Here is a 27330-nt window from a genome sequence, read left to right as displayed (position 1 = left end):
GAAAGTTTACTCCAGGGTACTGGAGAGGAGAATTCGACCAATAGTCGAACCTCGGATCCAGGAGGAACAATGCGGTTTTCGTCCTGGTCGCGGAACACTGGACCAGCTCTATACCCTTCATAGGGTGCTCGAGGGTTCATGGGAGTTTGCCCAACCAGTCCACATGTGCTTTGTGGATCTGGAGAAGGCATTCGACCGTGTCCCCCGTGGTATTCTGTGGGGGGTGCTTCGGGAGTATGGGGTTCGGGGCTCTTTGCTAAGGGCTGTCCGGTCCCTGTACGAACGGAGCAGGAGTCTGGTTCGCATTGCCGGCAGTAAGTCAGACCTGTTCCCAGTGCATGTTGGACTCCGTCAGGGCTGCCCTTTGTCACCGGTTCTGTTCATAATTTTTATGGACAGAATTTCTAGGCGCAGCCAGGGGCCGGAAGGAATCCTGTTTGGGAACCACAGGATTTCATCTCTGCTTTTTGCGGATGATGTTGTCCTGTTGGCTTCTTCAAACCAGGACCTTCAGCATGCACTGGGGCGGTTTGCAGTCGAGTGTGAAGTGGCTGGGATGAGAATCAGCACCTCCAAGTCCGAGGCCATGGTTCTCGACCGGAAAAGGGTGGCTTGCCCTCTCCAGGTTGGTGGAGAAGTCCTGCCTCAAGTGGAGGAGTTTAAGTATCTCGGGATCTTGTTCACGAGTGAGGGAAGGATGGAGCGTGAGATCAACAGGCAGATCGGTGCAGCCTCCGCAGTGATGCGGTCGCTTTACCGGTCCGTCGTGGTGAAGAAGGAGCTGAGCCAAAAGGCGAAGCTCTCAATTTACCGGTCGATCTACGTTCCGACTCTCACCTATGGTCATGAGCTTTGGGTAATGACAGAAAGAACAAGATCGCGGATACAAGCGGCCGAAATGAGTTTCCTTCGCAGGGTGGCTGGGCGCTCCCTTAGAGATAGGGTGAGAAGCACAGTCACTCGGGAGGAGCTCGGAGTAGAGCCGCTGCTCCTCCACATCGAGAGGAACCAGCTGAGGTGGCTCGGGCATCTTTTTCGGATGCCTCCTGGACGCCTCCCTGGGGAGGTGTTCCAGGCATGTCCCCCCGGGAGGAGGCCCTGGGGAAGACCCAGGACACGCTGGAGGCACTATGTCTCTCGGCTGGCCTGGGAACGCCTCGGTGTTCTTCCCGAGGAGCTGGCCGAGGTGTCTGGGGAAAGGGAAGTTTGGGCTTCCATGCTTAGACTGCTGCCTCCGCGACCCGGTCCTGGATAAGCGGAAGAAGACGAGACGAGACGAGACATTAATTATCAATTGAATATAGGTTGAAAAGTATTTGCAAATCACTGCAATGTTTTTATTTACGTTTTGGTGGCCATATTTATAGGCCGCAGTGTATTCTGGGAAGCGTAGTCCGGAAGCATAGTCCAGTGCCAGTTCCAGCACTGACAAACAGAAGTGCAGAGATGAATGTCTAAAAGCATTTAAACAGATCAGAACCCTTTTGGAACAATATACTCTGGTCAGACAAAACAAAAATAGAACTCCTCAGCAATCATTCATTTTTTTAATATTTGGAGAAAGAAGGATTGTGCATATCATCCCAAGCACACCACACCCACAGTGAAGTACGGCGGTGGGAGCATTATGATATGAGGCTGCTTCTCTGCAAATTGCATTGGGGCGTTAGATATTATTGAAGAAATCATGAATGGAAAAATGTACAGGAACATATTAGTTGAGAATTTAATCTCATCACTCAAGAAACTAAATTTGGAGAGAAAATGGATGTGTCAACAAGGCAATGACTCCAAACATACAGCCAAAACACCTCAAGAAGGCCTTATACTTATGAATAGACACGTTTAAAACAAAATGACACACATTTACAACTACAAGGCCAAGACATTGTGTGTGCAAATTTTCAGTGGATATATGCACTGGAGGTATAGGGTCGCTCTAACTAGAACTGTCAAAAATTAAAAAGAAAATTAAAAGAAAAAATTCAATTAATAAAATAAAGTAGTGAAAGGAAGAGAGGTGAGAAAAAGAACAGAACAGAAAATCCGAGATGCTACAGTACCGCCAATGGACTGACTGATGGATGGATGTGGATGGAGGAATGAAACTCAAACTGAACTCAGATCAGCTGTAAAGCAACGCCATGCTGTCAGAGAAAAACCAACAACCAGCCACATCAATTTAATTTTCATAATAAACTCATATGAAACTATATATCTGATTAAAACTAGTGAGAAATTAAAATTCATTACAAAAAAATTTTTGAAAAAAAGAAAAATAAGGATTGTTGTTGAAACTAGGCCTGCAACTAATGATTATCTTTGATCAATTTTCCTTTTTTGATTAAATTCATTGTTTAAATCATTTAAATATCAAAATACTTATTTAAAAAAAATATTTCCATGCAGCATTTCAATCACCTAATACTACTACAGAACTCTTAACTAAATAACAGTCCATTTTCCATAATTTTTAACCCATTGAGATGTCTAAAAAAAAACTACCAACTTGTTACCCAAAGTAGCAGGGGGTCATGCTTTCTGATAGGACAGGAAAGACCAATAAATATGACAATAAGTGTACAATACAGCTAGAAAACCAGATAAGGTAGGGCAACTTAATACACAGCAGTTGACTACAATTTGAATACAAATAAGAAGTTATGTTCTGCCATGAGGCCAACCGCATATTTTATGTTGAAATATGCTCTGCCATTTCCATTAAATGTGTTATTCGTCGATACTAATAACTGCAGTATATTAGTATATAATAAACTGTATTTACATATCAATTGACCATTGATTTTTATTGACTTTGTTTATTAGCTGTTGCAGCCCTAGTTAAAACAAAATCCTAATGTTAATTAAGTGCTAATAAAGTATATTACAGTGAAACCCATGCTAATATTAATTAAAAGGGAATAATAACAGCATGTAAGCGGTCAGTGCTGAAATGAGACCTGGAGCTTTTTGAGCTGCTTATTGACGGAGGTGAGGTCGTGGCCTTGGTCGCAGTGATTTAGCTGCAGCTCCAGCTGCTGCACACGCTCATTCAGCCGAGTGTAATTTTGAGCGATCTGCTGTGCACGGTCGTTCTCAAACAGCTGCAGTGCTTTGACCTGCGTCAAGTTTTCTAGCTCCAGCCAACACTCACGAATCTCACTGAGCTTCTGCTGAACCATGGAGCTAAGCTCTGGCTTCTCCGCGATCAGCCGCTCACCTTCCTGAGAAAAAAAAGAGAGAGAATGAGAGGACAGAGAGGTGTGGAGAAAGATGGGAGGGTAAGAGAATAAAATTGCAGCTGTGTTTAAAATTGTGTTGTTTACTTTTAGGGTTTTCATATATTCACACTTGTTAGATCAGCAAAATGTCATGCATTATTAATACCTGGATGATGTCCTAGAACTGCTGAGAAGAGGCAATGTAACATAATAAAACAGACTACAAAACCCAGCTTCAGCAGATTCCCAGACTTTTTTTTTAAGACCAACCCATGGGATAAAAGTGGCTTATGGCAGAGTTTTTCAGATTTGGCATTTTGTAATTAAACTAATTAGCCTGAATGTTGATTTGAAAAATCAAGTGCATAAAATACAAGTGTGATTACATGCAGGACAGTAGTTAGTGTAACATTATCTTTAACTACATAGCACTGGTTATCATACCTGTGTTTTTCTTTTAAAAAGAATGTTCATGGAACTTGGTGTATATACATATGATTGCTAAAAATCATTGATTGTAGAAAACATGGACTGTGTAGCTCCATTGCCTCCCATTCTATAGAAATGAAGCCAAAATTCCTCTGGCAAATTTAGAGCCAGAGTCTGCGCAATAGAGACAAGAGTCAAAATCAGGTACACCCACTCACTTGGTATGTTCACCCATTGGGCCTGCCCCCTTCTCCCCATACCAAGGTCCAGAGCATCACAGAATGTCTTCATTGTGGAAATGAATCTTATATCTATCCAGAGAGCTTAAACAGTTTCAGCTGGAAATATTTCATTAAAACAGATGCATCTAAGAAGGGCATTTATCACATGAACATGAACTGAAAATTTGTCGACATTGATGTGACTAATGTTACCCATGTGGAATGCTCTGGCAGTGCAGTGAGAGTTGATAACGCATTATTTGGGACACATGGTTATTCCAAGTGGCGGCACAGTGGTGTAGTGGTTAGCACTGTCGCCTCACAGCAAGAAGGTCCTGGGTTCGAGCCTAGCGGCTGACGAGGGCCTTTCTGTGTGGAGTTTGCATGCTCTCCCTGTGTCTGCCCAGGTTTCCTCCGGGTGCTCCAGTTTCCCCCACAGTCCAAAGGCGTGCAGGTTAGGCTAATTGGTGGCTCTAAATTGACCGTAGGTGTGAGTGTGAATGGTTGTCTGTGTCTATGTGTCAGCCCTATGATGACCTGGCGACTTGTCCAGGGTGTACCCCGCCTCTCGCCCATAGTCAGTTGGGATAGGCTCCAGCTTGCCTGCGACCCTGTAGGACAGGATAAGTGGCTGCAGATAATGGATGGATGGATGGATGGATGGATGGATTATTCCAAGTGCACTGTAAACTATAAAATCCATCCTAGTATTTATTGGCAGTGTATGTTTGTTCACTGACAAATAAATGGCTTTGGCACAAATTTTGATAGCTGGCTGAATGGATGTCATTAATGCTGAAATATAATAATATCATGGTGGCTATATGGCTAGGTAACGGTAGCCTGCATGATTAAACTAGCCTTTTCTTATGAAACCTCTCAGTGTTTCCAACATTTTTAAGAGAAATGGCAAACAGTTTGTATTAGTGCATGTGTCCAAAAAAAGTTCAAATAATTAGGCATATGACTAAATTCTGTGGTGAAATTAGCTGGCTGGCTGCAGCCAGTCTCTTCAGGCCAAGGCTGTCAATCACTTCATTTCCAAGTGTGTCCATGCCTTCTGCAGATGTCAGCATAAGGGAAAACTAACTGTTTGAATTAGGCAATGTAGATGGAAAGACAGTTCAGACAAGAAAAGGGACATGAAATTTAGGCTATTTTGTTACTGAAACACATGGGAATGGGCAGGGCGAAAAACTGTACTGCACACAACAATCAGGGGCACTAGACCTGTAGTGGCTTCACTTTTTAGAGATATTACACTGTCCATGATTTCTACAGTTGATGGTATCACTCAAGGTGTGTTTTTTCTTACTGGTGCCCTAACATTTGATGCTGCCCATAAGTAAGCGAGTTCTAAGGTCAGTGTCATCCAGATGGGTAAAATTTTATTTCAGGAGCATGCAAAGAATATTGCCTATTAGCATATTTCATATTGGAACGTAGTGTGTCATTTGGACAACCTTTACATAACATTCCCCCTCTCTATTTTTTCTCCCTTTATTGCATGCATAGACACACACTTGTGTGTCAGTTGAAGTATAACTTGTTGGGAGGGACTGAGATTGTATAAAAAGGAGTGGGTGGAGAGAGGGTGTGAGAGATAGAGAAACTGAAAGGGAGGCACAGTAAATGGAAAGATCCAGAGAACAAAAAAAGAGAACTCAAGAAATTAGAAAGAGAGGTTGAGAGAGAGAAGGAATAGAGGAAAAGTGAGATGTGGATGGAAGAGAAATTAGTATTTTCTTATTTTTGTAGCAAACATGATGTGATTTGGAGCATACTGCTGGAAGAAAAAAAAAACATCAACCCATTCCTCTGCTTCCTTTTAAACAGATACAACACTCACATAATTTCCTGTTGACCTCCTAAACAGAGCAGAGCATAGAAAAATACCTTTCACACAGGGAAGAGTGTGTTGCTTGGCAACTGATAAGCCCCACCCACCCCACCCCCACCACAGCTCTAGTGGAAATCGGAACCACCGGAATAACATGCGACTGGTCTTGATGTTGCTGGCAGTGATGTAAATAATGATGTAGTGATACTGCGATGAAACTGCCTCGATGTAAAGCTACCGGCAGCAAACTCAAAACACACACACACACACACATATCCATCCATTATCTGTAGCTGCTTATCCTGTTCTACAGGGTCGCAGGCAAGCTCGAGCCTATCCCAGCTGACTATGGGCAAGAGGCAGGGTACACCCTGGACAAGTCACCAGGTCATCGCTGGGCTGACACAGAGACAAACAACCATTCACACCTACGGTCAATTTAGAGCCACCAATTAGCCTAACCTGCATGTCTTTGGACTGTGGGGGAAACCGGAGCACCCGGAGGAAACCCGGGCAGACACAGGGAGAACATGTAAACTCCACACAGAAAGGCCCTCGTCAGCCGCTGGGCTCGAACCCAGGACCTTCTTGCTGTGAGGTGACAGTGCTAACCACTACACCACCATGCCACATACATATAATTGGCCAATATAAGCAAAAATATTATAAATAACCTTTAGTTGAACAAAACAAATTCCATTAAATTGCCTTAAGAATGCTCACACCTATGAATAATCAAATTCACTATAATAATCAAATATACCATGCACCGAGAGGCACCGGTAATTATGGATTCTCTTCGGTGACTGGCATAGCACTATTTTCTATGGGGTAGCACCCCTCAAAAAATATTTCTATGCCAGTCACCTCAGAGAATCCATAATTTCAACCAGAGTCTCTCAGTGCATGGTATATTTGATTATTATCGTTTCTGTTAAGGACAAAATCCTCTGCCAATCATATCCCCAATTTCATGTTGCAAACTCACTCACTTACTTATGCTAAGGTCTCACATAACCGGAATCACTTCAGGGTAGACGCTGGTAGATGATTTTGAGCCTGTGAAGGAAATTTAGTGAATGAACATTCCTATTCTCTGTGTTTCTGTGTCCTTGGCTCAAATGGCTGGTGATAAGCAAGCTGTCTTGTTTATGTTTCATATCATGTTATGCCTGACCACGTGTCCGCAGCGCTTAATTACAGCACACCGGTTTGTCTGCTTTAACAAAGAGCTGATGTCTAATTTCAAGGCCAAGCCTCAAGCCAATCATGTACAGACACAAACAGTAGGCGAATGCCTTCAGAGTATAATAGATAACAGCCACTAAGACAAAACTCAGAGTGCGTACTCTCTGCATCACCTGACGTGGTGTCGTCGTCTTCTTTCCTTTTCCTGTTTTATATCTCTGTTTTATATGATCTACTACAACCCCGATTCCAAAAAAGTTGGGACAAAGTACAAATTGTAAATAAAAATGGAATGCAATAATTTACAAATCTCAAAAACTGATATTGTATTCACAGTAGAACACAGACAACATATTAAATGTCGAAAGTGAGACATTTTGAAATTTCATGCCAAATATTGGCTCATTTGAAATTTCATGACAGCAACACATCTCAAAAAAGTTGGGACAGGGGCAATAAGAGGCTGGAAAAGTTAAAGGTACAAAAAAGGAACAGCTGGAGGACCAAATTGCAACGCATTAGGTCAATTGGCAAGAGGTCATTAGCATGACTGGGTATAAAAAGAGCATCTTGGAGTGGCAGCGGCTCTCAGAAGTAAAGATGGGAAGAGGATCACCAATCCCCCTAATTCTGCATCGACAAATAGCGGAGCAATATCAGAAAGGAGTTCGACAGTGTAAAATTGCAAAGAGTTTGAACATATCATCTACAGTGCATAATATCATCAAAAGATTCAGAGAATCTGGAAGAATGTGCTTAAGGGTCGAGGCCGGAAAACCATACTGGATGCCCGTGATCTTCGGGCCCTTAGACGGCACTGCATCACATACAGGCATGCTTCTGTATTGGAAATCACAAAATGGGCTCATGAATATTTCCAGAGAACATTATCTGTGAACACAATTCACCGTGCCATCCGCCGTTGCCAGCTAAAAGTCTATAGTTCAAAGAAGAAGCCGTATCTAAACATGATCCAGAAGCGCAGACGTCTTCTCTGGGCCAAGGCTCATTTAAAATGGACTGTGGCAAAGTGGAAAACTGTTCTGTGGTCAGACAAATCAAAATTTGAAGATCTTTATGGAAATCAGGGACGCCGTGTCATTCGGACTAAAGAGAAGGACGACCCAAGTTGTTATCAGCGCTCAGTTCAGAAGCCTGCATCTCTGATGGTATGGGGTTGCATTAGTGCATGTGGCATGGGCAGCTTACACATCTGGAAAGACACCATCAATGCTGAAAGGTATATCCAGGTTCTAGAGCAACATATGCTCCCATCCAGACGACGTCTCTTTCAGGGAAGACCTTGCATTTTCCAACATGACAATGCCAAACCACATACTGCATCGATTACAGCATCATGGCTGCATAGAAGAAGGGTCCAGGTACTGAACTGGCCAGCCTGCAGTCCAGATCTTTCACCCATAGAAAACATTTGGCGCATCATAAAACAGAAGATACGACAAAAAAGACCTAAGACAGTTGAGCAACTAGAATCCTACATTAGACAAGAATGGGTTAACATTCCTATCCCTAAACTTGAGCAACTTGTCTCCTCAGTCCCCAGACGTTTACAGACTGTTGTAAAGAGAAAAGGGGATGTCTCACAGTGGTAAACATGGCCTTGTCCCAACTTTTTTGAGATGTGTTGTTGTCATGAAATTTTAAATCACCTAATTTTTCTCTTTAAATGATACATTTTCTCAGTTTAAACATGTGATATGTCATCTATGTTCTATTCTGAATAAAATATGGAATTTCGAAACTTCCACATCATTGCATTCCGTTTTTATTTACAATTTGTACTTTGTCCCAACTTTTTTGGAATCGGGGTTGTATAACTGAAAAGACAACTGCTAGGTGTTCTGAAGTGTTTATTAGAAGTTTCCATTACAATCCTTCTGGGGGTCAACCGGCATGCGTTCTGGGCCCTTCTGTCGGAACGTGTGAGAGCCGAGGAATGACCCTGACAACCGAGAGGGCATGGCTTCCATCCCTGGAAAGTTTGGTCATGTTGAAAGTTGCCATGGGTCAAGCGCTGGATGAATTCATCCGTCACAACCATGAAAGCATATGTGAGCATCCTTGAGGCATACGTGAGGCTTACGTGGGCTACTGGGGGTTACCATAGCATTCCATCACAACATCGAGCTCAAAATGCTCATGGAACAACATTCTGCCAAAAGTGAAAAGTTTGCCTCTGGGGCTTGGCTTATTTCATCTTGCTGTAGCTATGCTGTACTGCATTCATGAAAATCATACATACTGCCATCATTGCCATAAGGCCATACATCACTATATGTTGCTGCTGCCATGGGTTTTACTTGCATCTTCTCTTGTGGCTACCGTGGTTTCATTTACAGATTTACTCCACCCAAATTTATGTGACGGATCACCTCCAGAATCTGCCAGAATGGCTATGGTAGGCCCCAGCCACGGTTCTCATGGATCAACTGGCTGTGTGTGACCTTAGCATTAGTAACCACTTTATCTCAGTCAGGATTGCCTTGGATCTGGAGCCTATAAAAGAAACACTTGGCGTGAAGCAGGAATATATCTTGGACAGGACATCAGACCATCACACACATTCACGCATTCACACCCAGGGGCAAGTTACACTACATGGCCCTAGGTTTGTGGACATCTGACCATCAAACCCATATGTGCTTGTTGAACATCCCTTTCCAGATTTAGTCTCCCTTTTGCTGTTATAATAACCTCTACTCTTTTGGGAAGACTTTCCGCTAGAGTTTGGACCATGGCTGTGGGAATTTGGCCATTCAGCCACAAGAGCATTAGACAATGGACCTTGCTTTGTGCACAGAGGCATTGTGATGCCTGAACATGTTTGGGCCTCTTAGCTCCAGTGAAGGGAAACTGTAATGCTACAGCATATTAAAACATCCTATACAACTGTGTGTTTCCAACTTTGCAGTAAAATTTGGAGAAGCAAAGAAAAAAAAGAAAAAAGAAAGCACAACTTTATTCATCACACACTTGTGAAATTTCCTCTCTGTATTTAACCCAACTGAAGCAGTGGACACACACATACACACACACGTGAGTAATGAGCACACACACATACCCAGAGCAGTGGGCAGTCATGCTAACAGCACCCGGGGAGCAGTTAGGAGTTAGGTGCCTTGCTCAAGGGCACCTCAGTCCAAGGCCGTCCCATATTAACCTGGCCGCATGTCTTTGGACTGTGGGGGAAACCGGAGCACCTGGAGAAAACCCACGCAGACACAGGGAGAACATACAAACTCCACACAGAAAGGCCCTTGCTGGCCACTGGCCTTGGTGGCCACTGGCCACCCAGAACCTTCTTGCTGTGAGGCGACTGTGCTAACCACTACACCATTGTGCCACCCATGAGAAGAGCCACATATGGGTGTGATGGTCAGGTGTCCATAAACCTTTGGCCATATTATTTATCTTTAGCCAATGCACCCACTGGCATGTTGAGGGAGCTGAGAGGAAATCAGAGAACCCAGAGGAAACTCGTATGGCAGGGTCCAAATGTCATAACTAGGAGTTAAATGGGGAGTGCACCTGTGGCTGTATTTTAGAGGGAGTGTCTTTTTTGCCTCTGATACCTTGAGAAATCCAAGCAACTCAGGCAAGACCTGAGAAAAAAAAAAAAATTGCAAACCTCCACTATTCCAGTTCCTAATTAGGACATTGGTCCAAATGGTTCAACTGAACCCCAAGCCAACACCAAGTTTGCAGGTGAGCAACATTTTAGAGGACTGTTGTCTGGTCACATGAAACAAACATTGAACTGTTTTGCCGTAATGATCAACGCTATATGTGGAAAAATAACCATTTGTTTCAAGTCAAGCAATTAAAAGGCAATGTCACCAAATAAATTGTTTTAGTCGCACAAGCTGAAAATTTTCAAGGCATCGAAAGCATTAAATAGATCTGACAATTCTGTACCTGCAGAGTGTTGGTGGTCTTCACAGATTCCTTGTAACACTTCCCTGTATATAAATTATTGTGGGCCTATCATTTGTTGAAAGCAGTGAAAAAAGTGTACAGAATTCATTCAAGATCTATGGGATATATTTAGCCTCTTTGTTATGTGAAGTAGAACTGTACCCAAATTTAACAGATTCTATCACTATTTTTTAGCATACATGTTTTCACAGAATCACACACACACACTCCTCACCTTCTGAATTTTGTCAAGCCACTCTTTGTTCTGTGTGAGTTCAGCCATAAACGTTTGGTGCTTCAGCCATTTCTTATGGAGTTGCTGAGTGTCATCACAGGTTGAGTCACGTGCCATTAGCATCTTCTCCATCACCCAGTCACCCAACTGTAACATACATACATATACTGTTATAGAATTTTCCCCATCACCTGCAAGACTTTTTCAGCAACACCTCATATGTATCTTAACACCTAACTGGTATGGTATTATACCAAATCTAAAGTACTTCTTGAAAATAACTCAAGCACACCCCTGAAGTCTGCATTGATATAGAGTTAATGGCAGACACTAGAGGCACTGTTGGTTGACAGTCTACATCTACAGCCTACACAGTTGGTTTACATCTGTACCCTGGGTGTTATCTCACACCAGGTAGCTAATGTTAGCCTGTTTATCACATGACATTGATTAGTTTAAAAAAAAAAGTGTAGCTTCAATTACATTAAAAAAGAATATTAAAAAACTTAAAATATTATCCCATGTACAATTGAATTTATGACAATATAGTTTGATCATTATTAAGGCTTTTTGTAAAATATTTTCAATAAATGTATGAATTTAAAGACTTGCATACTCTCTGCACTCATTCAACCATATGTAACACACACACACACACACACAAAAAAAAAAAAAGACCATCCATCATTCCATCATCTAGCTGTGACCATGGCTATCATTAACAAAAATGAAAACTATAACTAATGCATCAAACTAAAATTTAAAAGGCAGACAAGTTATTTCTACATTACTAAATGTGTAAAATTAAGGTGAATTTCACTTCCTTCTCAGTATGAATCTGATGGACCGTCACTCAAATAAAATGTCTACAGATGGAGAAGGATTTTTTGTTTTTGTTTTTAAACAAACATTGGGTCCATCCATTTTTCTTGGTGGGGGTCATGGTGTCAGTCCAGGCTTCTCTATCCCCAAGCCACAGATTCCAGCTCCACCTGGGAGCTCTCTAGATGCTCCCAAGCTAAGATATAATCACTCCAGTGGGTTCCAGGATGACCAAACCACAATAACTGTCATCCTTTCAATTCAGAGTAGCAATTCAGAGTGCCAAGTTTCCCTAGCTGAATTTAATACATCAATGTGAATTGTAGCAGACACAAAAGTATTATTAGCATAGCTAAAATCGATTATTTGCACACCAGAAGAGGCTTAGCATTAGCAGCACCAGTGAGGCAACAACAGCACACACCTCAACAAACAGAAAATAAGCCTAAAAACTCAGAGACTCAGTTAACCAAGTCAGATTAATTTAGAAAATGAGAGCAAACATTAGTGGATATGTTTACAAAGAAAAGCAGGACTACTACAGTGTACATATTTTCAGATTTCCAAAAGTCTTGATTCCAAACTCAAGCCTTTTTTTGTACTTCTACTGTATATCCATAACCAAGCTGTATGCAATTAAAGTGTTCAGTGGGATTGATCTGAGGGCTTTGTGTAAGCCACTTAAGTTCTTCAACTCCAACCTTAGCAAACCATGTCTTTATTGGTCTCGCTTTGTGCACAGGGGGATAGTCATGCTGGAACATGTTTGCGCTTAACCTCCTATTTCCAGTGAAGGGGAATTGTAATACTACAATGCATAAAAACTATACAATTGTGCACTTCCAATTTTGTGACAATAGTTTGGGGAATGTCCACATATGGGTGTGATGGTCAGGTATCCACATACTTTTGGCCATATCATGTATATACATGGTTTCAATGATGTTAAACAAAGCACATTATTTATGGTATTTATTTATTTATTTATTTATTAAGTCTGTCCCTAAAATAACATTACTATCCATTATCTGTAGCCGCCTATCTTGTACAGGGTCGCAGGCAAGCTGGAGCCTATCCCAGCTGACTATGGGCAAGAGGTGGGGTACACCCTGGACAAGTCACCAGGTCATCGCAGGGCTGACACTCAGAGACAAACAACCATTCACATCTATGGTCAATTTAAAGCCACCAATTAGTCTAACCTGCATGTCTTTGGACTGTGGGGGGAAACTGGAGCACCCAGAGGAAACCCACGCAGAGAGCATGTAAACTCCACACAGAAAGGCCCTCGTCAGCCGCTAGGCTCGAACCCAGGACCTTCTTGCTGTGAGGCGACAGTGCTAACCACTACACCACCGTGCCACCCTAAACATTACTACTATTACTAAAACTGAAACATACAAAATAAACAGACATATTACAATAAAATACACATATACATCCCACAAACAGACACACACACCTCTCACAAACAGACTTACCGGCAGTGATCTGCACAGACATCAATTACACACAGTGCACACACTCTCAAACATTTAAGTAGCACGCACACACATGCACAAATTTATAACATCCCAGAAGCTTATATAAAACACACACACACACACACACACACCAAATAAAAACACTAACATACACATACGGTATACTATCCCAGACCTAGAAGATCTAAAAGAGACCTAGAAGCACATACAGTACCATCACAGTAGCATGGATAAACAAACACATAGACACACCAGAAAGTCCATGGGTTAGACATGAAATCAGAACCCTCAGCAGATGTAGCATGGAGTTAAAGTCGCTTGTTTGCAGGAGCAGTGGAAAACGAACAGGTGACAATCCAAAGCACAGTGAGGAGAAACGGAAATGGAAGCTACTATAGAAGCTGATCCCAGTCGTCTCACTGAAGGATTATGGAGATGACAGTGAGGAAAAGGCGAGAGAGGCCTGAAGGGTGCGTTATGGAGAGCGGAGGATGTTGGAAGATTACTTATCCTCCTGTTCTCTTTCAGACATGCTCCTGTGATCCATTTATGCTCCAAATTGTTTTCTCTTCTTGCTCTTTCCTCTCACTCATTTCCCCTCCCAATCTCTTTGTTCAGTCCATTTTCTAAGATCGTGAGCACAACCCAGAGACCTAGTTTCTCTCTGCTGCAGCATCCGAGAACAGTGTGAGGTAAAAACAGATGGAGAGAGACAGAGAAGCAAGGAGAAGGAGGGGGAGCGAGTAAGCCACATGGGGTGAGTGTGTGTGAGTGAGTGAGTGAGTGAGTGAGAGAGAGAGAGAGAGAGAATCTATGTATCCAGTGACGCTAAGCTCTCCTCTCAATGGGAGTGACTGATAAAGAGAGAGAATGCTGGAAATTGGAGTGAATTTAGCACACTGGGACCAAAAATCTAAATCAAACTGTGTTTAATTTTTATTCATTTTATTACATGTTCTTGTAATCACTGGTTGGAAGGAATTTCAAAAAGTGGTGACCACACTACAGTCATTCGTAGCTGAGCAGTTTGGAAAGATGCAGTGGCTTCACGTCATGGAGGAAGTGCACATAGTCTTCAAAAAGTCCACATTTTTTTCATAAACATCAAAGAAGATAGCATTTTTATCAGAGACATATCTTTTTCTTTTTTTTAAATGAATATAATTATGAACAACACTAACCTAACATGAACTGTGAGTAGATACAGTAAGTGCTCAATCAGCTTATCCTTTAAACAATGGATCAGTTTTCTTTTTAGAAGAGCACACTAATTGAACTCACACTTTGCCATGATTTTAATTAATTTGACAAATAAAAATACAAAATTAAAGACATGATAATATAGCCTACATCCCACTGAGACATGATTTCAATACCTTGATTTGGTATCTTATGACTACATTAAATTGTGTGGACAATTTGTGTTTAAATTAAATGCAAAATAAGGAATGTACTGGATCAATTGCTATTTTACAATCTGTGGAATAAATAAATAAATAAATAAATAAATAAATAAAAGGATGCACACCATATTGTTAAATTACATTGAATTTGCAGTGATTGTGATAATGTGATACACTAGACCTATGTGTACAACACACTGGTAATATATTAGACTCACATTAGATGTTTACTTGAATGCTTGCCATTCACATTCATATATCATTGTATCAGTTTATTTATCTTCAGTAAATGCTTTATCCTTGTCAGCACTGTGTAGGATCTGGAACTTATCCCACAAACACATTCACTACCTCATTAACACCAAGAGGAAATTTAGCTTAGCAAATCCACCTACCTGCATGTTTTGGACAGTGGGAGGAAACTGGGGAATGCAAAGAAACCTATGCAAACATGGGGAGGACATGTGAAACTCCACACAGAAAGTAAATGCCCTCAAAATACAAGGTTTTTTTCCAACTTTTTATTTTAAATTGTCTCTGTTTTTAATCTAATCATTGTATGTCATTTATGAGTACCATAGTGAGTAGCTTTGCAACAAGCTAGCTGGCTAAGATTGGTGATTAACATTGATGAATACCTTTTCAAAACAGAGATTAGTATGGCCAATGTTGTAGATTTAACCAAGTACTGTGTCTGTATATGAACTTATGCAAAGCCAATACTGCTATAAACCAATTTAAAAGTAGAGAAGGATTTCTTTACACTGTTCAGTGTGTGTGGCATGGAGTTATGGCCCGATGGCTGTCATTGCCTTTCATGACAGTAACCCTAAGATGGGCTTAAGGACATTAGCAGTGAGAAAAGCTATCAAAGCTCTCCTATTCAACTGAGAGGTACAGGACAGCCAGAAAATATGCAGCCAAAGCTTGCACAAGGTAGAAGTTTGGAGAGACTTTTAGGTGGTCTCAAAGATGTTCTCCCAAACTGTTTGGTACCTTGGGAGACCATGCACAAGCTCTGGTGAGCTTAACTGTGGAAACTGTTGAGTGGTGGATGGAGCACTGTTTTTTTTAAGGAACTTTACTCCTTAACCCAGTAGATATCCTTTTCAGGAGGCAGTGCCAGAAATCTCTGGATCTCGAGTTCATCTCTGTGGCGGAGGTTAAACCTTAACAGCAGTATATATGCAGGGATGTATACAATTTGGCCAGAGATGTTGAAGACACGGGTGGCACGGTGGTGTAGTGGTTAGCGCTGTCGCCTCACAGCAAGAAGGTCCTGGGTTCGAGCCCCAGGGCCGGCGAGGGCCTTTCTGTGTGGAGTTTGCATGTTCTCCCCGTGTCCGCGTGGGTTTCCTCCGGGTGCTCCGGTTTCCCCCACAGTCCAAAGACATGCAGGTTAGGTTAACTGGTGACTCTAAATTGACCGTAGGTGTGAATGTGAGTGTGAATGGTTGTCTGTGTCTGTGTCAGCCCTGTGATGACCTGGCGACTTGTCCAGGGTGTACCCCGCCTTTCGCCCGTAGTCAGCTGGGATAGGCTCCAGCTTGCCTGCGACCCTGTAGAAGGATAAAGCAGCTAGAGATAATGAGATGAGATGAGATGAGATGAGATGTTGAAGACACTAGAAAAGGTTGTGTGATTATTATGCCTCTTCAATACTGCATGGAGTTGTGGGGCAGCACCTTTGGACTGGCAAGGTTTTTTTTGTTTGTTTTTGTTTTTTACCTTTAAAACCAGACGACATGTTCCAATTATCAGAGAATTTCTTCCACCACAGTTGGTCAAGCTGAATACCTCCTGGACTTGTCCTTGGTGACCGGCGGAAACGACTTACTGGCAACAGTCAGATTCGGCTAAATTCAACAAATCGACTCAGTCAGAGCAATCAACGGCTCGTTGCTCCATCCCATCTGTTCTACCTGTATTCCTGCACACGTTCAAAAGATCTATGCAGACTCAGAAACACTCATTCACTGAGAATGACTCATTATGACCAGTACCAAAACCCGTATACTCAAGCTAAATGCTGGAGGGCTCACCAGAGCAAAATGCGACCTTATATGCTATCTGGCTGAAGAAAATGATGCTAACATCACCCTTCTGCATGAAACCCACTGCATGAAGGAAAATAAGCTTACATTTGAGGGCTTCCACAGTATCAATTATGTCCTAAACCATTATCATGGCATCGCCTCGTACGTCCGAGAAGGTATCGAGGGAAACTCTGCTGGCAAGTCCACCCAAGGCAGCCCTATTGAATGGATTATCATCTCTGTGGGTGGCTGTTTTATATCTAACATCTATAAACCCCCACCTGCCACAGCCACCCAGCACAACCTGTCCCCTGTGTCTGCACCTTTGATATTCTGCGGGAACTTCAACAGCCACAGCACCACTTGGGGATACCCAGATACCAACCAAAACAGAGAAATCATCATGCAGTGGGCCGAAACTACTGAGCTCCAGCTTCTGTATGACTCCAAAGATCACTCATCCTTCTACTCTGGCCACCAAAGGAAGTGGTCTAACCGGGACCTTACCTTTGTCTCCTCCAATGTCACCCCAATTGCGAATGCATTGTCTTGGACAAATTCCCACAATTTGGCCACTGTCTGATCATCAGCAGCAGCATGAAGATGAACCTAAAGATCAGGAGTCTGAATAAAAAGAGATGGAACTTTTGGAAAGCCAATTGGCCAAAATTTGAAATCGCTCTCTGACACGCTCTCCAATTATCTCCCTGACCCAACACTGAAGCCATCTGATTGCTACTCTGCTTTAATCACCGTGCTCTCCACTGCCACACAATTATCTATACCTCATGGCAGACATGACCAGTACATACCATGCTGGGACCACGAGTGTGAGGCAGCCCTTTTTGAACATAATGCAGCCAGTGATAGGTGAGAAAGCTGAAAAGGGCACACTCTTGCACATCTTGGTGAGATCGACTATGAGGTCAAATGTCCAGATATAGGCAACACATGTCAAATTTACCACCTCAATCTCCTGAAACAGTGGAGAGAGGAGGTTCCTGTGGCTCTGGCAATGGTCATTCTGGAGAGGGTGGAGCTGGGACCAGATGTAAGTCTAAAAAGTGTGGCCAAATTCACCCCAGTCCCTTGTAGAGACCACCTCTCACCATCCTAGAGAGCACAGGTTATTCGGTTGCAGGAGGAGTTCTGGGATGCATTCTTGCCCTTTCCTGGTCACACTGACCTCATAGAACACCACACTGAGACTCCTCCAAGGATGGTGGTGTGAACCTGGCTGTATCAGCTCCCCGAGCACAAGAAAAATGTGATTTGGGATGAACTCCAGGGTATGCTTAAGATCGGGGTCATTGAGGAGTCACACAGCAACTGGAGCAGCCTGGTGGTCTTGGTTCCCAAGACCAACGGGTTGGTCCAGTTCTGTGTAGACTATAGAAAAGTCAACGCAGTGTCTAAATTTGACAGATATCTGATGCCTCATGTTGATGAACTGCTTGATCGATTAGGCGCGGCTCACTTTTACTCAACACTGGATTTAACAAAGGGATATTGGCAGATCCCCTTGACTTTTCCACTCCATTTGGGTGACACCAATTTGAATTCACCAATTTGAATTCTCTGTCCCCACAAAGTGTATGCAGCAGCCTATCAAGATGACAATCATTTATAGTAATGATTGGGAGCAGCATCTACAACATCTCAGGGTGGTCCTGAGGTCACTGAAGCAGGCTGGGCTCACAGCAAACCTGAAAAAGTGTGCAATTGGACGCATGAAAGCATGGTATCTGGGCTTCCACTTGGGTCATGGGCAGGTGCATCTCCAAGTTAATAAGACCAGTGATTGTGGCCTGCCCAAGACCTAAGACCAAAAAGGGGTGAGGCAGTTCCTGGGGCTGACTGGCTATTATAGGTGGTTTGTGCCTAACTTTTCGGACATCACCAGCCCACTGACTGACCTCACTAAAAAGGGGATGCCAGATCCGGCCCAGTGGACAGAGCCGTGTGAGTGGGCTTTTGCTCAGGTAAAGGTGGCTTTGTGTGGGGGCCCATTGTTGGATTCTCCTGACTTTTCTCTTCCTTTTGTTTTGCAGACAGACATGTCGGACAGAGGACTGGTGGCTGTTTTGTCACAGGTGGTGGAGGGGGAGGAGCGCCCGGTGCTGTACATCAGCCGCAAGCTCTCCATGCGAGAGTCAAAGTACAGCACCATAGAAAAGGAGTGCCTAGCAATCAAGTGGGCCTTCCTCACTCTCCGGTACTACCTGCTTGAACGCCCATTCACCCTCTGTTCTGACCATGCCCCACTCCAGTAGCTCCACCACATGAAGGATGCCAACGCGCAGATCACTCATTGGCATCTGGCCCTTCAACCCTTTAAATTCAAGGTGGTCCACAAGCCAATGGCGCAGATGGTGGTGGCAGATTACCTCTCCTGCTGAGGGGAGTCAGCTGCAGGCTGGATGGCTCGCAGGCCTGAGTCAGGTGGTGGGGGTATGTGGCAGCAAGGGTGTGGTCGAGCATCAGCTTTGAACGGCAAGGAGAAATGTTGAACCAGTAGGTAATGTGTGTGCATGTCATGCATGTAGTGTGTCTATGTATAGTTTCATAGTCACTGAAAACTGTGTTTTAAAAATAAAAAGAGCAAACCTTGAATTGCAGCATCTGGCTCCGGTTCCTAATCACCCACCCTCAAGAACCAACATTTTACTTTTGCACAGCTTTGTAAGGGGTCATGAGAGTATGCTAATTCAGTGTACATGTATTTTCTGAATTGAAAGAAAAACTTTGATTGTGTGCTTCTACATTTGTTGTTGGAGGTAGTCTGAGGTATGTGGTAACTACATCACTACTTCATGTACTCCAGTGTCTATATGAGTGCAGCAACATTTGTGTCCTCATACTTGGTATTAGGCTGAAACCATTTACAAAATCTGTCAGATTCCATCAAGGGTGTGTCTTGTCTATACTCTAGTTTATGTTTTTCATGGAAATGATATAATGTTGTAGCCAACATTGGAGAGGGGTGCAGTATGGAGAACTAAATGATGATGTTCTCATGGCACCATGAGAAGTGGCCTTGTGACACACATTTGATCATTTTGCCACTGAATCTGAAGCAGCTGGGATGAAATTCAGCACCTCAAAGTACAAGGCTCTCTCCCAGAAAATAGTGGGATCCTCCCTTCGGGTGAGGGAAAAGACCTTGCCACTGATGGAGGAGTTAAAGATTGTTTGAGATTAACAAGCTTCTCATAATTGTCATCTACTGCCTTCTGGCACCCTTGGAAATGATCTTGATGAAATGTTCTTTACCTAATGACAGCACTGTTCTCACTCTCTTTCGAGAATTCAACCTCCCCTTTGACAGTCTCCAGTCCCATTGCCTTCTCTCTCTCCTCCATGCCTTCTTCCTGACATTCAACAGCTGCTCCCAACATACAAAGGAGGAAATGTCCTGGACCTGGACTTCAGTCGCCCCTACTCTGACTCCAACATTACATGCTCAGGATTACCCTTCCCTTTCTCTTTCAAAGTTTTATCCTTTATCAACAGAAGACACCTTGCATGTTATTTTGCTCTGTAATCCCAGCACCTGCACCCTGGATCCCATCCTTTCCACAGTGCTTCAGTCTATCTCACAAGACCTCCCATTTATCTCTACTATTATTCGTGACTCCACAACATCTCATCATATGCAAACTGTATTCAAGACAACAAGGTTTATATCCATCCAGAAGAAACCCACATTAGGTATCTCAGAGATCAGCAACTACCAATTCATATCGCATTTTGTTTGAGATAGAGACACAAGTGATTGTAGACATTGCTTTCAGTGATTTTAGAAAGAAAAGAGAAGTAAGAAAAAAGGTTTAGAAAGAAAAAAATTATTTCTTTCTAAAATCATTGAAAGCACTGTCTACAATCAGCTGTCTCTCAATCTCACCCAAGTCTGGCTTTAAAATGCCTCAGAATCACCACAGAATCTGCCCTTGTGGTCACTAAGAAGCTTCATGCTGACAGATCAGCCAACCTATTATCAATCCTCATACTCATCAGCAGTGTCTGACAGAGTCAACCACAAGACTCTCTTTCCCATCTTGGAAGTCTTAAGAAGTCTTGTAACTCAGGACACATAGTAATGGTTTGATTCCTATCTGGTCATATAAGGTGACAAAAGAGGAGCCACATCTGCTTCATGCAGACCCTCTATCAGTGTCTCACAAAACTCAGCGCTTGGTCCTCTTCTGTTCTCCCAATATACTGAGGTCCCATGCTCACATGAGTTTTCATACCTTAAAGCACACACTGCACAATGCTCCCTCCAATCCTCTGGTACTGCTCTGTTGTATGCACCTTCTCTCAGATTACAAGAAAGGCATGCATCAAGGTTCTTCTCTGCTCAGGCACCTGGGTAGTGGTATGACTAAAAAATGGTGACCCCATATTCTTACCCACCTTAAGACCTGTTTGCAGGAAGAATGGAACAAAATAATACCTGAAATACTTCATCAGTTGCTGTCTTCTCTCCATCAATGTCTTAAGTATTGTCAGAAGTAATGGCAACATTACAAAGTGGTAAATAATTTACCGTCCCACTTTTTTTGAAACATGTTGCAAGAATCAAAATTGAAATGCGTTTAATTAAAAAAACAAAACAAAACCCCCACAAAATTCATAAGGTACAGCATCAAATTATGTGTTGCATTGTTTTGAGTGCAATACAGGTCAAAGATTATTTACAAAGCATTGCTTTCAGTTTTAATTTCAATTTCCACATATCATTACAACTTTTTTTCTGATTTGGGGTTGTACAAGAGCCCTTGTCTTGTGGGTTTCTTTTTTTTCATACTATACTAACCTCCCAACAGCATTTTTATACTGATAGTACTCTTAGTCCCTAACATCATGAATCGGAATGAGGATGTATTAATTTACAGAGACTTCAAAGCTCCCCAGGTTGTTTTGGATCAGGGCATCTGCCAAATGCCATAAATCTAAATAGGAAGGAAGGAAGGAATAATTGATTTCCACCTCAAAAGGCAGCACAATATTACTCATTTACATGAACATATTTCTGCAACCCTGTAGAACAGGATAAGCGGCTACAGATAATGGATGGATGGATGAACATATTTACCTCAGATGCTTAAATTTCATCTTTTAAAGCCATTAACAATAAGTCATACTGCTGTAAGGGAAATGTGTCTGCTTATACAGGAAGGAGTAAAAATATATGGTACTGTACATACCAGCTTCATCTCATCTCATCTCATCTCATCTCATTATCTCTAGCCGCTTTATCCTTCTACAGGGTCGCAGGCAAGCTGGAGCCTATCCCAGCTGACTACGGGCGAAAGGCGGGGTACACCCTGGACAAGTCGCCAGGTCATCACAGGGCTGACACATAGACACAGACAACCATTCACACTCACATTCACACCTACGGTCAATTTAGAGTCACCAGTTAACCTAACCTGCATGTCTTTGGACTGTGGGGGAAACCGGAGCACCCGGAGGAAACCCACGCAGACACGGGGAGAACATGCAAACTCCACACAGAAAGGCCCTCGCCGGCCACGGGGCTCGAACCCAGACCTTCTTGCTGTGAGGCGACAGCGCTAACCACTACACCACCGTGCCGCCCTACCAGCTTCATTTGTTGGTGAATAGCATTGTAAGATGGTCAGCTTGGAATGCTTAGAGTTGAAGCATGCTCTGATCAATCTATCACTGATGGGCTCCCACTCCAGTAAGGTTTTAGATTTCATCTTAGACACTATGATCGCGACTCCATGCTCATGCTTGGTAGGGTGTCCTGAGAAAAGCATAACTGCTCCATTGCTTGTTACTTGCTTGCCTGCGCCTGTCCATCTGCATTCGCTTATTCCAAGGATGTCTAGCTGGTATTTCTCCATCTCGTTGAGGACTTGAGCTGTCTTAGATGTTGCATACATGGTCCGAATGTTCCATGTACCCAGGCGTATCTTGTTCTTAGGCCCTAGTAGATTGTGCATCGCACTTCTGACTTCCGGTAGGATTTCATCAGCAGTGGTCATTCTGCCAGGAGGATGGCATAAATCCACAGGTGGGCCGTCAGCATTAGTTTCTACAGTTGCATTGGTTTCCGTAACATAAGAGTTTTACAGGGTTGGGCTGTTAACCCAACGCCAAACCCCCAACCTGGAGGACCAGGGAGTCACTCTTCGTCTGGCTCCTACCCTTCGACCTGTTCGGCATGGGTGACCCTAACAGGAGCCTAAGCGCTCCAGCCGACATAGCTCTAGGGATCACTGGGGCACACAAGCCACACCACCACGTACAAGGTGGCAACTCCATCGGTGTGGTTTCACATATATAAAACATATATATGTGGAGACCGCTACTAACATTTTAGGATATAAGAAAAAGGGAAATAAGGAATGGTTGACACCTAGAACATGGCAAAGGATAAAGGAGAGAAAGGACCTGAAAGCCAAGATGCTTAACACCAAATCACCTAGACTGCGGGCACAGGTTCAAACCGAGTACAAGATTAAAGACTGTGAGGTAAAGAAAAGCACATGAAAAGACAAAAGGGACTTTGTGGACCAACTTGCAAAAGAAGCTGAGGATGCTGCAGCTAGAGGGGAATTAAGCACTGTCTACAAGATCACCAAAAAGCTCTGTGGCAAAAAGGTCAACCAGTCTACGCCCCTAAAGAACAAAGATGGCAGTAATATCAGCACCGAGGGAGAAAGAATAGCACGCTGGGAAGAACATTTTCGAGAAGTCCTCAATAGACCGGAACCAGAAGTAACTGCTAACATCGAACCATCGGAAGCTCTCCTAGACATCGACGTCAGTCCTCCAAGTGAACAAGAAGCAAGATCTGCTATCAGCGCTCTGAAGAATGGAAAAGCCTGTGGAATAGACAAAATACATGCGGAAATGCTAAAAGCGGACCTGGATACATCCACTGAAATTCTTACGACCTTTTTCCGCTCTGTCTGGGACTCAAACGTCATCCCTGAGGACTGGATGAAAGGCCTTATTGTAAAACTTCCAAAGAAAGGCAACCTTCAGTTCTGTGACAACTGGCGAGGAATTACGTTGCTGTCTGTTCCATCCAAAGTCTTCTGTCATATCCTTCTGGGAAGAATAGATCTTGCTATTGACAGAGGCTAAGGGAAGAGCAAGCGGGGTTTAGAAAGGGAAGAGGATGCATTGATCAAATCTTTACCATCAGAAATATCATAGAGCAGTGCCTCGAATGGAACTCCCCCCTTTACATCAATTTCATCGACTTCCAGAAGGCATTCGATAGTCTCCATCGTAACACCTTATGGAAAATACTACAATCATACGGAGTTCCTGACAAGTTGATTGCTGTGATCAAGCTGTTCTACCATCACTTTGAATGCAGTGTAATTGTTGACAGTAAATTGTCGAAGTGGTTCCCGGTAGAATCTGGTGTTAGACAGGGCTGTATAATCTCGCCCATGCTTTTCCTCCTTGCGACTGGATCATGCGCAAAACCATCTCAGACAAGCCAAGAGGAATACAGTGGACCCTTCTTTACCATCTCGAATCACTGGATTTTGCAGATGACCTAGCTGTCCTCTCAGCCACCCATCGGCATTTGCAAGAGAAGACCAACAGACTGAGCTGTTTTGCCAAGCAGACCGGCCTGAATATCAGCACCACCAAGACCAAGACCTTATATATCAATGCAACCACAACCGAGCCAATCTTAGTAGATGGAAAGCCATTGGAGAAGGTAGACCAATTTACTTATCTTGGAAGCATTGTCAGCACAAATGAGGCTACCCATAAAGACATCAACTCGTGGTTGGGGAAAGCACAGTGTGCTTTTGCAGCCCTCCGCCCCATCTGGAGGTCAAAACAGCCCAAATTGAAAACCAAGATCCGCATTTATAATAGCAACGTGAAGTCTGTCCTCCTCTATGGCTCAGAGTGTTGGCGAGTCGTCCAAAGTGATATGAAGTGCCTAGATGCCTTTAACAACAGATGCCTTAGAAGAATATGCGGTATCTACTGGCCGAACGTAATAAGCAACAAAGACCTCTTCAAGGCGACAAAGACCAGATGCCTTACGGATGATATCAAGTGCAGGCGTATGAGGTGGCTGGGGCATGTCCTCCGTATGGAGCCTGACCGTACCGCCAAAATAGCCCTAAGGTGGACTTCTCCTGTTAAGAGAAAACCTGGGAGGCCAAGAACAACATGGCGTCGCACAATAACATCAGAACTCGCGGAGAACCATCTTACCTTAGGAGAGGCACAACATAGGGCTAGGGATAGGCTATGGTGGAAGCAGTTTGTGGCGGCCTTATGTCCCACCGGGGACGAAGAGGCGCAAGTAAGTAAGTAAGTACATACCAGCAATATAGGTGCTTCACTATGAATTTAATTAAGCAGTCTAATAATCAGTCTCATTAAATCAGTCTCATTAGGTAATTAGTCTAATAGAATATAACTTATGAATTTATATCCTTAAAATTGCACACATCCATCCATCCATCCATCCATCCATCCATCCATCATCTATCCCAGGGGTTCCCAAAATTTTCCATGCCAAGGCCCCCCAAACAGCATTAGCTTCTGGCCAGGGACCCCCTTTGCAAACCCACAGACAATGCTACAAAATATATAAAGCAACATCAACTTTTAGAATGTTTTCTCTTACTTTTATTCAATATTCAATAATTGTTACATTTGGCTAGCATAAGAATATTATTAACTAATATGTTTTCAACACAAATATTTTCGCACTGAACAATAAACTGTATAACCTCCTGTAGTACCTGATTCAACTTGTTATCCATCCTTTTTGCGACCAGTGCCTCGCGATGGAGCATGCAGTGTGTGGCCACTACATGCGGGGCCTTCTGCTTAATGAGAGCGGTCACTCCACTGATCTTCCCGGTCATTGCCGTGGCTCCGTCCGAACACACCCCCACACAACGGGTCGAGTCCAATCCGTTAGACTCGATATAATCGTCCAAAATTTGAAAAATGTCTTTCCCAGTAGTTCTTCTTTCAAGTGCTTTACAAAATAGTATTTCCTCCACAAATCTTTCCTGTGAAATAAATCTGATGTACACAAGCAGTTGGGCGTCATTGGATAAATCTGTGCTCTCATCCAGCTGAAGTGTGAAGTATTCGCTGGCTCTCACCTGCTCCAACAGCTGAGCAGATATGTCTTGAGCCATGTCACCAATCCGTCGGCTCACGGTGTTATCAGAGAGTGGGACAGCATCATTTTTTTTTTTTTTGGCAGCATCCTCACCAAGCAATTCTCGGACAATGTCTTTGGTGGCTGGTAAAATCAAATCTTCTCCAATTGAGTGAGGTTTTTTAGCACGAGCAATGTGGTACGAGGCTAAAAATGATGCCTTCAGGGCCCGCTCGGGGACAGCAGCTTGCTGGGTGAATGCAGCAGATTGCCTGACCAAATGCTCTTCTTTGCGTCTGAAGAAATCTACTGTTTTTTCGGCATCTATCGGATGTTTTTGTACCAAGTGACGCTGAAGTTTCGAAGGTTTTAAGCACTCGTTTGACAGGGTCTCCAGACAGAGGACACATTTCGGGCAATCATGGCCATTTTTCTGTATGGCTGTAAAGCCATACTTAATGTATGCTGCCTCATATTTTCGGATTTTAGTTGGCCAGGACTTCTTAGCTTTTTTTGCAGCAGTGTCCTCCACAGCAGGGCTGTTGGTTTGTTCCTTCGGTCTCTTCTTCAAAAACCTGTCCATTTTGCGCTAGCAATACACTAGCTTGAGGAGCAAAGCAGCTTGATAAATGGCGCAAACCACAACGTCACAGGCAATCGGAGAGATGAGCATGGCAAACAACATTTTGATATGATGTATTATTATTATTATATTTTATAATAGTGATTAAAAAACTAATTACAATATATTTAATAATAATTATTTTTAAAAAGTACATCTTTTTTCGCAATTTTTTTGTTATTGTCCCTCCAACTTTCTGAGGCCCCCCTAGCGCTCCCTGGCGGCCCCCCAGGGGGCCGCGGCCCCCACTTTGAAAACCACTGATCTATCCAGCTTATCTGTCAGGGTCATGGGGTAAGCTGGAGCCAATCCCAGCGGACTTCAGGTGAGAGGCAGTGTACACCTTGGACAGGTCACCAACCCATCATAGGGCTAATGCAAAGCCAAACAAACAACCATTCACACTCACACCCATGGAGCACTTGCATGTGATGTCACATCCGATCCAGATTGTAAACAGATGCCACCTTGTCGGTCAAACGCCATATTTCTGCCTTCTACTTCTGCTTCTACTTCTACCTTTTCTTCTGGAAAACGCTACTATATACAATTCTACTACAACGTCAACTCCACTGAAAATCAATAAAACATAAGACGAGTGGAATCCTGTGTCCGAGTCCTTCCCTTTCAAGTGTGGGAAACCCATGATGCTCACATACACTTGACAGTAGGCTGCCACGGGACCCTGACAGGCGTGCAAAATGGATTGCTGCTATCAGGTATACCATATATACACTAATAGTGATAGACTACAAGC

At 43.2% G+C, this 27330-nt stretch overlaps 1 protein-coding gene across 1 annotated transcript in view; it reads right to left on the bottom strand.

The window, feature by feature from the left end:
* Positions 1-27330, bottom strand: part of LOC132887847 (spectrin beta chain, non-erythrocytic 4-like) — a 221863-nt gene that overhangs the window by 95143 nt on the left and 99390 nt on the right. The window contains exons 18-19 of the mRNA XM_060923573.1: positions 11071-11217; positions 2961-3224 (exon numbers count right to left, since the gene is read on the bottom strand). Coding sequence (XP_060779556.1) covers positions 2961-3224; positions 11071-11217 — 411 coding nt within the window. The remainder of the gene's footprint in view (positions 1-2960; positions 3225-11070; positions 11218-27330) is intronic.

This window comes from Neoarius graeffei, chromosome 6 (genome assembly GCF_027579695.1).
Source record: "Neoarius graeffei isolate fNeoGra1 chromosome 6, fNeoGra1.pri, whole genome shotgun sequence".
NCBI lineage: Eukaryota > Metazoa > Chordata > Actinopteri > Siluriformes > Ariidae > Neoarius > Neoarius graeffei.
The sequence above is the reverse complement of the archived record's forward strand: the minus strand, read 5'-3'. Positions and strand labels throughout refer to the sequence as shown.